The sequence below is a fragment of the Triticum dicoccoides genome, chromosome 1B (assembly GCF_002162155.2).
Source record: "Triticum dicoccoides isolate Atlit2015 ecotype Zavitan chromosome 1B, WEW_v2.0, whole genome shotgun sequence".
Classification (NCBI taxonomy): Eukaryota; Viridiplantae; Streptophyta; class Magnoliopsida; order Poales; family Poaceae; genus Triticum; species Triticum dicoccoides.
Genome location: NC_041381.1, coordinates 162,719,088 through 162,730,674, shown reverse-complemented (window position 1 = coordinate 162,730,674; position 11,587 = coordinate 162,719,088). Strand labels below are relative to the sequence as shown.

The 11,587-nt window shown below is 48.7% G+C and overlaps 1 protein-coding gene across 6 annotated transcripts; it reads right to left on the bottom strand.

The window, feature by feature from the left end:
* Positions 1 to 1,236: 1,236 nt before the first annotated feature.
* Positions 1,237 to 11,581, bottom strand: LOC119325663 (putative F-box protein At3g10240). Of its 6 annotated transcripts, none has more exons than XM_037599396.1 (5): positions 10,542 to 11,581; positions 9,583 to 9,696; positions 4,188 to 4,353; positions 2,457 to 2,651; positions 1,237 to 2,330 (listed from the first exon to the last, which is right to left on the bottom strand). In XM_037599396.1, the coding sequence occupies exons 3-5, from the start codon at positions 4,317 to 4,319 to the stop codon at positions 1,548 to 1,550; spliced, it is 1,110 nt and encodes a 369-aa protein (XP_037455293.1). In that variant the 5' UTR covers positions 4,320 to 4,353; positions 9,583 to 9,696; positions 10,542 to 11,581; the 3' UTR covers positions 1,237 to 1,547. The 6 variants fall into 6 exon arrangements, with proteins under 6 accessions (XP_037455293.1, XP_037455300.1, XP_037455280.1 ...); XM_037599403.1 differs by having other exon boundaries at positions 1,237 to 2,327; XM_037599383.1 differs by having other exon boundaries at positions 1,237 to 2,651.
* Positions 11,582 to 11,587: the final 6 nt, after the last annotated feature.

The window sequence follows — 11,587 nt, the reverse complement described above, 5'->3', positions numbered from 1 at the left end:
TGAGTGGTGACGGGTATAGTCCTCAAAAAGAGGTCGGTAGTTGCCGTTTCAAAAAGAGAAGGTAGCTACTCCCTCTGTTTCATAGTGTAAGATGCTTTGACACAACAGAGTAGTAGTTGACTGTTCACCGTAATCATGCACAACTGACCAGGTTGTTGGCTATTAACTTCTACAAAAAAGTTCACGAAATGTTAAAAAAATCTTAAATTCAAAAAATATTTAGAAAAATAAAAAAACCATCACTTATTTATTTATTTTGCCTAGGTTGTCCATTGCATTTCTCAAGGCTTACAAGGCAAATGGCTCTGGTTATTTTGTTTTCCTAGAATGCTTTGGCTTAGTAAAGCAAGACGCCCATGCTCTTTAATTCCTTATTAGGAGATGTCAAAATAGTTTCATCTCTGTTTTGATGTTTGTTAACTGGATCAATACTACTCTGTTATTTCTCTACCTAAGATATAAGTTTCCTCTTAATTATGGACAATATTAGAGGGTTTCCATGTTGTAACCCTCATTGGTTTCTGATTGGAAGGAACTGGGAGTTCGGGATGCAGCGGCGTTTTGGGCTTGAAAACAAGAAAGAGACACCTTGATGACTATAGTTCTTGGCTTATTTTCTCTGTCAGTGACCATCCTCTAGATAGTCTCTCAGGCTCACGCTTATATACAGGTAAAGAAAACTGTCGCTGGAACCAACACTAACAATCGCAATGCTAGATGCCCAGGAACTGGCCGTCATACAGTTTGTGTTTTACGTTCTAGTGGATGCTGCCAAATGGCAGTGACACATGGAAGGAGTGTTTAGGTTTATGAGGGGAAAATGCACTGATAAAAACCTTTGGTAATTATATTTCACTGAGGAAAAATGTCATCTTGGACAAACAGATATAATCTCGGACAATATGCAAACAATTCAATTTGCATATTTAGGAACTCACTGCACAATTTTGGAACAAGATGAGAAAAATCTGTAAACTAACATCACAGTAAACAAAATCGCAAGATGCTCAAAAATAGATTTACTCTGACAGCATAGTCAGAATTCAAGTAGGAGAATGGTCACAACAGAGCTCAGTCGAAACAAGAACTAAAAATACACTGGAGGGTCATGTTATTCTCCTCCCCTCGAAAAATCCTCTTCCCCTAATGAAGTGAAATAAAATGGAAGAATAATAAACGTACAAGAGATAGGCATCTCCAGTCTTTAACATGTGCATAAGAACAAGGCGATATCAATATTCAGAACTGATGGATAACAAGTTGTCCATAAAAGATAAATGTACTTGCAACAAGAGATAAGCATCTCCAGTCTTAAACGAAAAATAAAGAGGTGAAAATCCAACCAATTTCAAACATAGATAATATACCCTCACAGTTACCCCACACCAAGAGCTAACAGGTGACCATAATGATTAGCACTAGATGCAGCCGATACATCAAATACCTAGACTCATTCATACAAGTAAGCATTAGCTACTGGAAGGTGTTGCTAGGTGTTGCATATTCTCCATGGCTAAATTTATGAAGGCAATATAGTTCCAGCAAGGTCAGTGACCATCTGACGGCCATTCCGCAAAACATGGAACATAAGGTACAGCACCATCGAATGTTTGGTAAGTGCCAATAACATGCACTTTCTTGCTGTCCATATCATATGAGATAGCCTTCCCCCTCCGGTCAGCAAGGAAAATCAAATCACAATCTGGATGAATTGCTAAGGGCTCCACATATTTGTAACGATCCCTTCCAAACAGTTCTGAAATGTTAACAGTATCCTTCAAGGCCCACTTTGCACCACCATAATCCTCAAGAGCCCAAACTGAAAGTTGGCAAACATCAATATTATCATTTATACACAAAGCATACAATCGTCCCTGAGACTGTCCAATGAACGGATGATCAGAGCTGTCTTGCATGTTGCCTGGAATATCAATTTGCCCCCAAACCTTCCCCTCTGTGTCTACTGTGACTATTGAATATTCAGTGGTCATCAAATGCAAAGTACCATTCAGGAAGACAGGAAGACCAACAGGAGCCTCATCAGTCCAACCACTCTCCACCGTAGTCCATCGTCCAGTGTCTGATGAGTAGATTGCCACTTCTGTGAAATCCCAAGTGTGTGAGAGTACCACGAAACGGGAGGGGACGGCTGGATCGAAACACAAATATTCTTCGACTTCTTCTTCGTCTTCGTCTTGCAATTGTATAGGATTAGGAGGCAGCTCGGCCCACTTCTTGGTCGCAGGATTGCACACGACAAGATTGTACTCATATTCCTCAACATAACGTGATTCCCAGTATTTGCAGAGAACAAGGCCACCGCAGCACTGCTGGGGGATGAGAAGTGTAAAGCTCTCACGCAAGAAAGAGAGAGAAGGGTCGACCAGGGGCTGGCCTCTTCCAGACAAGTTAATGAAACAGGGGCCGATGCCATAGTTGCGGAGGAAGAAATCTACCATGGTCTTGGGTGACCTCTTGCGGATGTCGGGGTCAGAGCAGAGGGCAAGCCACGGCTTGGACACACACTTGAAGCGGCACAGTGACTTGTAGGGCACCCGGGACAGGATCTCGACAAGGGGGCCCTCAGGAAGGCTCCCAGCAGGGTGTTTCTCATGCTCCTGCTCCTGCTCGTGCTTCTTCTTCTTCTTCTTCTACAAATAATAGAGACGGACGTTTAGATTCCTGATTCCCTTTACAGAAAAAGGCTTTCGCCCTGCTTTATATATATAGCAACAACCAACATACCAATCGATACAAACCACAACACAACATACCCCCACCCACACTCACCCAAGGCCAGATACATAGGTGCCAAAGACCTTCAACAACAACACCCCACACAACTCGAAGTAGACTACAGATCGACAGTGAGCATCACTAAGGAGCCGCCGGAGCCCTTCCCGGAGAAACCATAAAGAGGTGAAGTTGAATGTCGACGAACCGTGAGCTCCAAGACGGTGCCCACCGAAGCGCCGCCACCACCCAATCCAGTGATCCAGATTTTCATCCGGAGCACGACGAAAGGAAAGGAGTAATCACAAGGGAGACTTCAGGAAGATGACGACGTCCATGGGCGCCGCCTCCATTGGCCTAGCCAAAGCCAGACATGGTTTTCACCCTGGCAAGCATACTCCACCTACACCGCCACAGAACGTCAAAACACCAACCATCACGCCGCCCACGCGGCCATGGACGCTAGTCGCCTGCACCTAAGCCGCGAGCTCAGCCCACCAGCATCGCAGCTCCCACCACCCGGGCCGCCACCCGGGGAACAAGACACCCCATAGGCCCTCCATGGCTGCGAACAATGTGCCAATTGGCAATCTCCGACCGCCGACAAAGCCGCCAGCGACTAGAACAACCAGATCGATCGGGGAGCCACTAGATCGAAGAAGAGGTGAAGCAGGAGCAGACCATGTCGATGACCGGCACCCCTGCCGGTGACGGGTGACCCGACCGCATCGGCGCCACCCACCACTCCCACCACCTCTCCCAGACGTCACCCTCCTGCGACACCCAACCTCGACTCCCGGCCTGGATCTGCATCTGGCAAGGACCGGCCACACGCCCAGCGACGTGAGGTGCCCGAACGGCCACACCCTGTTGCCGCGAGAGGACCCAGGGACCTCCACAAGAGTAGCTCGCCAACGGCCAGATGCCGGAGCATGTCCCGCAGCCGCCGCGAACCAACCCGCACCACCACCATGGACCGCCACCATGTCATCGCAGCCTACACCCACGCAGTTGCCAACATGGCTGCTGCCAACACCCCGCACCGCACACCGACGCCTAGGGGCCAGATCCGAGAGGATCTGACCGGAGACCACGAAGGCGCCCACCCCCCGATCTCGAACCACCCGGCCCCCGCTGGGCCCTGCGCGACACCAGCACAGCCGCACCACCAACCCTCCCACGGCGCCCCTGCAGCTCCGCCGCATCCACCCATCACCACGCCACCGCCTCACTCCGCCGTGACCTAGATCCGAGGGATGTGCCCCGCGCCCTTGGGTGCCCGCACCACCCAATCAGCCGATAGGGCTTCACCCGGCGGCTTCATCGAGCGGCGACAAAAGGGGAGGATAGGAGGTATGGCGATCCTGCCGGATTTGGGGCTCCGTCCGAGTCGCCCGAGCGGGTTCCCTTTCATGAATCAAAGATTGGAACAAGAAACAGGCGGTAGAGCAAACCTCAGAAGCTACGGGAACAATGAGGGGAGGCGGCGGCATAGGATAGGACGGAGCGCCCTCGTCACGGCGACCGGTCGCCAATGGATGGTCCTGCTCCGTGCAGCCATGCTCGCCTCCTCCTCCTGGCGGCATCGACTCCTTGGCTTGGGGATCAGTGCCTTGAACTCTAGGGTTTGGGAAGGGGAAAAGTGCGTGAAATTCTTGCTTATAGAAATAAATATAGGGAAAAATAAATTACTTTCCTCCAATTTGTTGCGAGTTAGATTGTATGACGGTCAAATAGAAGAGAAAGAATTACCATAGTTCTTTTCCCAGATTTCATTGTACTTATAACATACTCTTTTCAGTTGACTGATAATGCTTCCATTTTTTCCAAAAAGGAGAAAGTTAAAAAAAAGTAAGAATTGATTACGACTGATAAGCAATGATGATGATTGATTAGCATTACAGCTACATGTTTTGAATCCAGGCCTTGGACAACAATTTGGTCCATTGCAATTCCTGAAAAACGACACGATCATTAATATTTGGGCCATTTGCATTTCTGTCCCTAACTCGAACCACCTACTCAGATTTGTCCCTAATTTCAAAGCATGCTCAAATTTGCCCCTCTGCCGTTAGGTGCGCTTATAGAAATGCCCATCCGTGCCGTTTCCGTCCGGTCAAAGCTGTTTGACCGGTATCTGGCCGTTTCTTTGACAATTTTGCCCCTGTCTTCGTGTGTCACTTGCCGGTAGGACCCACTCCCTTTTTTTTGAAAAAAACTTTCTCTCACCCCCATCTCTCTCACACACACTTACATGTGGGTCCTAGCTAGACAAAAAAATATTTTTCTTTCTCTCACCTCTCTCTCCCTGCCGAACGACGGGCCGACGCCACTCTCTCTCAACTCCGGTGAGAGTGCCGAACGGGCGCCGCCTCTACCGCTGTCCTCCCCTGACGCCGCATCCTCTCGCCCTCGTTCTTTTTCTGCCGCTAGCCTGCTTTCTCTCTCCCGCCCTTGAGCCCTCTCCCGCAAGCACGCTGGAGAGTGACCTGTCGCCGTCGTCTGTCAAGAACGTGGCCAAGGGCAACCCCCAAGCCCCGCCAACTCGCCGGGAAGCTCTTACGACATGAACGCATCCTACCGGCCTACTAATTCGACCAGAGACATCAAGGATTGAGCGCTACAACGCATCTTCCCGCCTCCAGTCTCGGTTGCCGCCTTCGATTCGACGCCATTGAGGCACGCCGGTCGATTCCGCCTGCTCCCCGGGCATCGTGATGTACCTAAGAAGACGTGGGCTTCCTCCACAGCAAGCGCCATGAGCTCGGGTTTTCTTCCCTGCGAGCTCTGAGCTCTGCCATGGCCGCCATCGTCGAAGTCCTTGCTCTAGCCTTCTCTTAGCCCGAGCGGCGTAGCCATCGTGATCCTAGTGATGGAAGATCCCCCTCACAGCCTTTTTCCCTCTCCCTCCCGCTCGCATGGAAGCTCCCCCACTTGTGCCGCCCAGAGCCGCTGCGAGAATGGTCGCCGCCGTTTGTTCCGGCGACCATATGGTCCGACGACAATATCCCCGCACGCGGTAGATCGAGGGCTATCGCCTGGTCCTCTCGGTCGGCCTCCTTGCGGCCTTCCTGTGTGCCTCCGGCGTGGGAATTGGTCGTCGCCGGCGACCGTCGGCCTAAGCCACGGTTTTTAATTGAGGAAGCCTAATCCACTGTTAATTAAAAAAATTATTTGAGACAATACTGATAAGCCAATGGCATGTGGGCCTAATATCTAGTTTGACTAGTCCTTTTCTATTTTTCATTTTAGTTTTTAGCCAGGACCCACGTGGAAGTGTGTGAGAGATAGGTTTTTTACCAAAACAATTGGAGTGGGTCCCATCCGTAAGAGACACAGGGAGACAGGGGCAAGATTGTCAAAGAAACGGCCAGATACCAGTCAACCCACTTTGACCGGACGGAAACGGCATGGAAGGACATTTCTATAAGTGCACCTAACGGCAGAGGGGCAAAATTGAGCACACTTCGAAATTAAGGGCAAATATGAGTAGTGGGTTCCAGTTAGGGACACAGATGTAAAAGACCCTTAATATTTTTGCGAACACTTGTATTTACAAACCATGCTTACTCATAAGAATGTGATACGGGTGGCTGAATAAAGGGAAATGGATAGAAGCTAAGTATAAGACCTTTTAGAGATTTCAATACGGACATATACAGACATATTTTAGAGTATAGATTCACTCATTTTGCTCCGTATGTAGTTCATGTTGAAATCTCTAAAAGGTCTTATAATTATGAACGGAGGGAGTATATCTGGTAGGAACCGGATCCCTACCAGGGCGTGGTCTCAGGTTGTAGGGTGGAAGGAGGGATGGCGTTGAGAAAGGCGTGGTCGCCAACGCTAGGGGGCCGTCGTTGCGTGCGCGCGCGAGAGAGAGAGAGCGCAGGGGGGCGGCTAGGGTTAGGTCTCCCGGCTCCCTGAGGAAGCCGAGCAAATATGATTGCATCTTGCTTAATCCCAAAACGGGTCCTTACACGAGTTTATATAATCCTCCTAATAAGATAACTGGGCTAAGCCCCTAATAACGATAAGATAAACTGGGCCACAACTAACTGGGCTAAGCTCTAATATGTCGGTCATAACATCTCTCCCCGCCTGCACAACAGCTCGTCCTCGAGCTGGAAGGCGGGGAAGATCAACGGTCGCCAAACACCTCCGCGTCAACTGGGGCGGGCTGGTTGCCGAGCCCGGCGGCGGCGGGGTCCTCCTCAATGTAGTCTGCAGCCTCCAGGTAGAAGAGTCGTTGGCAGACATGGCCCGGTACGTAGGGCTCGTCGCAGTTGAAGCACAACCCTCAAGGGACGCCGCGGAAGCCTGGGCAAGCCGACCTTGGGCGGGAACTTCCGGCCAGGGTGGCGGCCTAGCGGCCCGGGGCGGTGGCGCCTGCTGGATGGCCACGCGCGGGCGTAGTACATGGCCGTCTGAAGGTCCTGTGGCCCGCGCATCTCCACGTCCACGCGGATGTGGCCCGGTAGGCCGCCAACGAAGAGCTCAGCCCGCTGACGAGCCGAAACGCCGGGGGCGTGGCACGCCAGGGCCTGGAAGCGGTCGGCGAAGTCTTGCACCGAGGTGAGGAACGAAAGACGCCCAAGCTCCGCCAGACGGCTCCTGCGTATAGGCGGACCGAAGCAAGATGCACAAATCGCGGAAGCGCTCCCATGGTGGCATGCCGCCCTTTTCCTGTTCGAGGGCGTAGTACCACGTTTGTGCGGCTCCTCGAAGATGATACGAGGCGATCCAGGTGCGGTCGGACGCAAGCGTGCGCTGTCCCCTGCTTGGTCGCATTGGTTGAGCCAATTCAGGGGGTCGACGGTGCCGTCGTAGGTCACGAACTCCAGCTTGGAGAATCTCGGCGGCGTCTGGACGTGGACGACGGGCGGGTGCACCTCGTCAGCACGAAGCAGCGAGGATGACGGGGCCAAATAGGCGAGCATCAGGGTGCCGCCTTGGAACAAGGACCCGTCGACGCTGGCGAAGGGCTCGGCGGAGCCCGAGCACCCGCCAAACTGCATGGCCGGGTGCGTCGTCAGCAGGGGCAGCACGTGCGGCCCGACCGAGGCCGTCGTGTAGACCGGCTCAAGGGACCCAGCGAGCCAGACCGGTAATGGAGACGGCGACGGGGGAAACTGGACCTGGTGGATGGGCACCCCCGGGCCCGTCGTCGGGATGCCCAGGGCCGCAATCGCCGGTGGCGGCGGCTGCAGCTGTTGCCCCTGCTGCATGGTGGAGGCGCCGGGGTTTGTCGCTGGTGGCGGCGACGGGGGTCGCTGAGGACGGCGGCTGCCACGACGGCTGCTGCGGCGGCGGGGCGTTGGCGAAGGGCACAGGCGGCTGCGGCCCATAGGATCTCGCGAGGAACGTGTAGATGTCCGTGACCGCCTGGGTGAGATCTCGGATGACAGCCGTCATCTCCTCCGAGGTGAAGACGACGGGGACGGGCGTGGCGGAGGTGACCGGCACCGACAAGAGCGGGGCGCTGGCCGTGGTGGCCATCGGGGCGGTCGTCGCGGTCGGCAGCGGGAGGGTCGGGGTGGGCGGCGGCGAGGACATGATCACACCGAAGCTATCTGATACCAAATTGGTAGGAACCGGATCCCTATCAAGGCGTGGTCTCAGGTTGTAGGGTGGAAGGAGGGATGGTTGAGAAAGGCGTGGTCGCCGGCTAGGTCTCCCGGCTCCCTAAGGAAGCCGAGCAAATATGATTGCTTCTTGCTTAATCCCAAAACGGGTCCTTACACGAGTTTATATAATCCTCCTAATAAGGTAATTGGGCTAAGCCCCTAATAACAATAAGATAAAGTGGGCCACAACTAACTGGGCTAAACTGGGCTAAGCCCCTAATATGCCGGTCATAACAATATTAGTATCAATAATGTTGTTATCCTATGCAAATTCTCCCCAGTACATGCCCACAGTTATTATAAACAAACAATGTGCAAAACACACTTAAATATATAAATATTTGTAGAAAGGAAACTCATACTAGTTTAAGCAGCCCATAGTCAGGGTAGAAATGTCTGATGTAAACTAAATGAGTAGGTATGCTTATACGATGGAAAATTTAAATAGAAAAAATTGCATACTGATAATACAAAAGAATCACATTTGCTGTAACAAACCTTATTAAGCCAACATAAAATACACTTAAGAAATTTAGACAACTAAAAATCTTTATATACCATAAAATGGACCATATGGTGGTAAAACATAAATCTACATACCAGCAACATTGGTTGGCAAACCCAACATCCTTCTTAATTGCAATATAAATCAAACAAAATGAACTTTATTCTGTCAATAGTGTCTGAGCCTAAAGAACAACAGTGCACTTCTGAGAACAAATACTATAATTTAGTAAAAAAAATCAGAATATACCAAATTATATAAGTTTAGTAACTTTATTCTGGCATCACGCACCAAATTATATCAATCTCCTTATTTTACATACGCCTCTTATTTTGTTGTAGATTAGTAGTCCCGATTAAATTCAAGCCGTTAAAACTTGCGTCCACTAGATAGATGGTTAGATCTTTTTCTTTTTATTCGATAACCATTAAATTTTCTAGGGAGTCTCTAAAAAAATAAATCATAGGGATGCAAACAGTGACGGACCCAGAAACTTCTCGAAAGCTGAGGAAGAACACTAATTAAGGTGCCTAAGATGCTAGTTTTTTCATAAAAATCACCGTATTAATCATCTAACATAAGACATGAGAGATCCTAAATTAGTCCCTGGATACAAATAAAAAATATGATCATTCTACAATTTTTACAGCAAGGTATTAACTTTCATGAAATCCTATGAAAAGAAGAGGGTTAACTGGGAAAGAGGTAGACACTCACTAATACTGAAGCACATTCTCTGTCAAACAAAACACTTCAGCCATCTGAAATTAATATCCTTGAGGCATAACCGCAGGAACCAACAAATTTAGAAAATTTGAGCCCCATAGCCATCTGTATGCAAAGAGAGAGAATGTGAAATAAGTACTCCCTCCGTCCCAAAATAAGTGTCTTAACTTCAGTGCAACTTTGTACTAAAGTTAGTACAAAATTGAGACGCTTATTTTGGGACGTAGGGAGTAAAATCTAGTGGTTAGTTACAACTTCACTAATTAGTCCCTTTACTTTCATTCTGATACCTTGTGAACCATTTTACGGAAATACATAGGAACAGATCAGGAATAGATAGTGAAAATGATAAGTCTCTTCACAGAAAAATTGAATTCATAGTAATTTTGACGATCGTCAGGGTGAACTTCTATATGAGAATAAAAGAGCTACAGCTGCACTACATTCGACACATAATGGATTTACTATTTGCCTAATTCTCAAGACAATATCATGGCTACAGTTCCATATTGGTCCAAACTACCAATGCATATAAGTTGAGTTATTTTGCGGAAACTAATGCATGCATGATTCTATTTAGCATTCAACATGCCGTGCAGGTAGGAACCCGATACAATTTTTCCACCTTAACAAAACAACCTGCAAGGTGATCAAAACTACCAATTTTCCACGTCTCTTGCTTTTTATGGGAGCACATATAACAATTTGATTACACCCTGACAGCTGCAGAACCAGGGAATAGGAAGCTAAAGGAGGCCGAGAGCGGCACCAAGGGAAATGTTTGAATAACAAGTGGGCCATCTGAGAGTGTCTTGTTTATTTGGGCTTTCAGCCATGTAAGTGTGAGGGCCTGGTGGGCTGAGTGTGTGAAAATGTACGAGCTATATATAAGCTAGACCGTTGGCTGGATTTGGCAGCGACTAAATGAAATAGCTCACATCTCCTCCTACCTCCTATCTCTCTGGTTTCTTCTTCTTCCCCAAGTATCCCCTTCTCGATCCGAAATCTGAGCGAGAAATCCTCAGTAAGGATATGACAATGGTAGATGATAATTATGAGTATAATCCGTTGATTCCGTTCCACACTGAGCCAAATTACTACAGAAAACTGAAAATGTATGTTATGCCATTTAGCATATATGTACTCAAGACTTGCTACACTCGTATAGTATTACAAAATCTCCACATTCATCTAAATAGAAAATTCCAAAAAAAAAAAGATGTTGGCCACAAATTTAATGGACTCTTATGATTACGAAATGACAACCAATGGACTCTCTTTATCTGATAATGTTTCTTCTAAAGAGATGTTAAGACAAATCAAGTCATGCATGGCATATTGATCCAAGCCTAACAATCCATATAGACAGATTCTTTTTCCCGAAACCAATCCATAGTAATTTTTTCCCGTATTGTTATCAATATTCAATAGAGCATTCACCTTCCTACCTGATATGCTACTTGGTTCAGAAAAAAAATCATGAATCTTTTTTCACCCTAGAATAAAACAACCTACCAGGTGATCAAAACTAACAAAATTTCATTTATCGTGCATTTTACTGGAGTTTTATATGACAACTGGATTGGATCCTTCCTAGCATGGTACGTGATAATTATGAGCTTAGGCTGTCCACAGTTGATTTTGAGCCAAATATAAGAGAACAAACATGGCATGTTTCATCATGATAAATACTACAGAAAATTGAAAAACAACCGTTTCTGCCATGTAGCATATCTTAACTCAAGTATGCTACCCTAGTGTAGTATTAAGAGAGAGAGAGAGAGAGAGAGAGAGAGAGAGAGAGAAAACAACACAGACTCCCCTCCTCCTCCCGTGTCGTCCCCGTGGGCGACCGAGGGGAAACCCTAGGGCGCCGCCGGCCGGGGACCCCCTCCCTCCATCTCCTCCCTTGCCGCCGCCCGTTCGCACCGTCGGGCGTAGCCCGTTTGGTGCTGGCAGTGGCGGGGATTCATCTCTCCTTGCTCAGGCGGCGGCG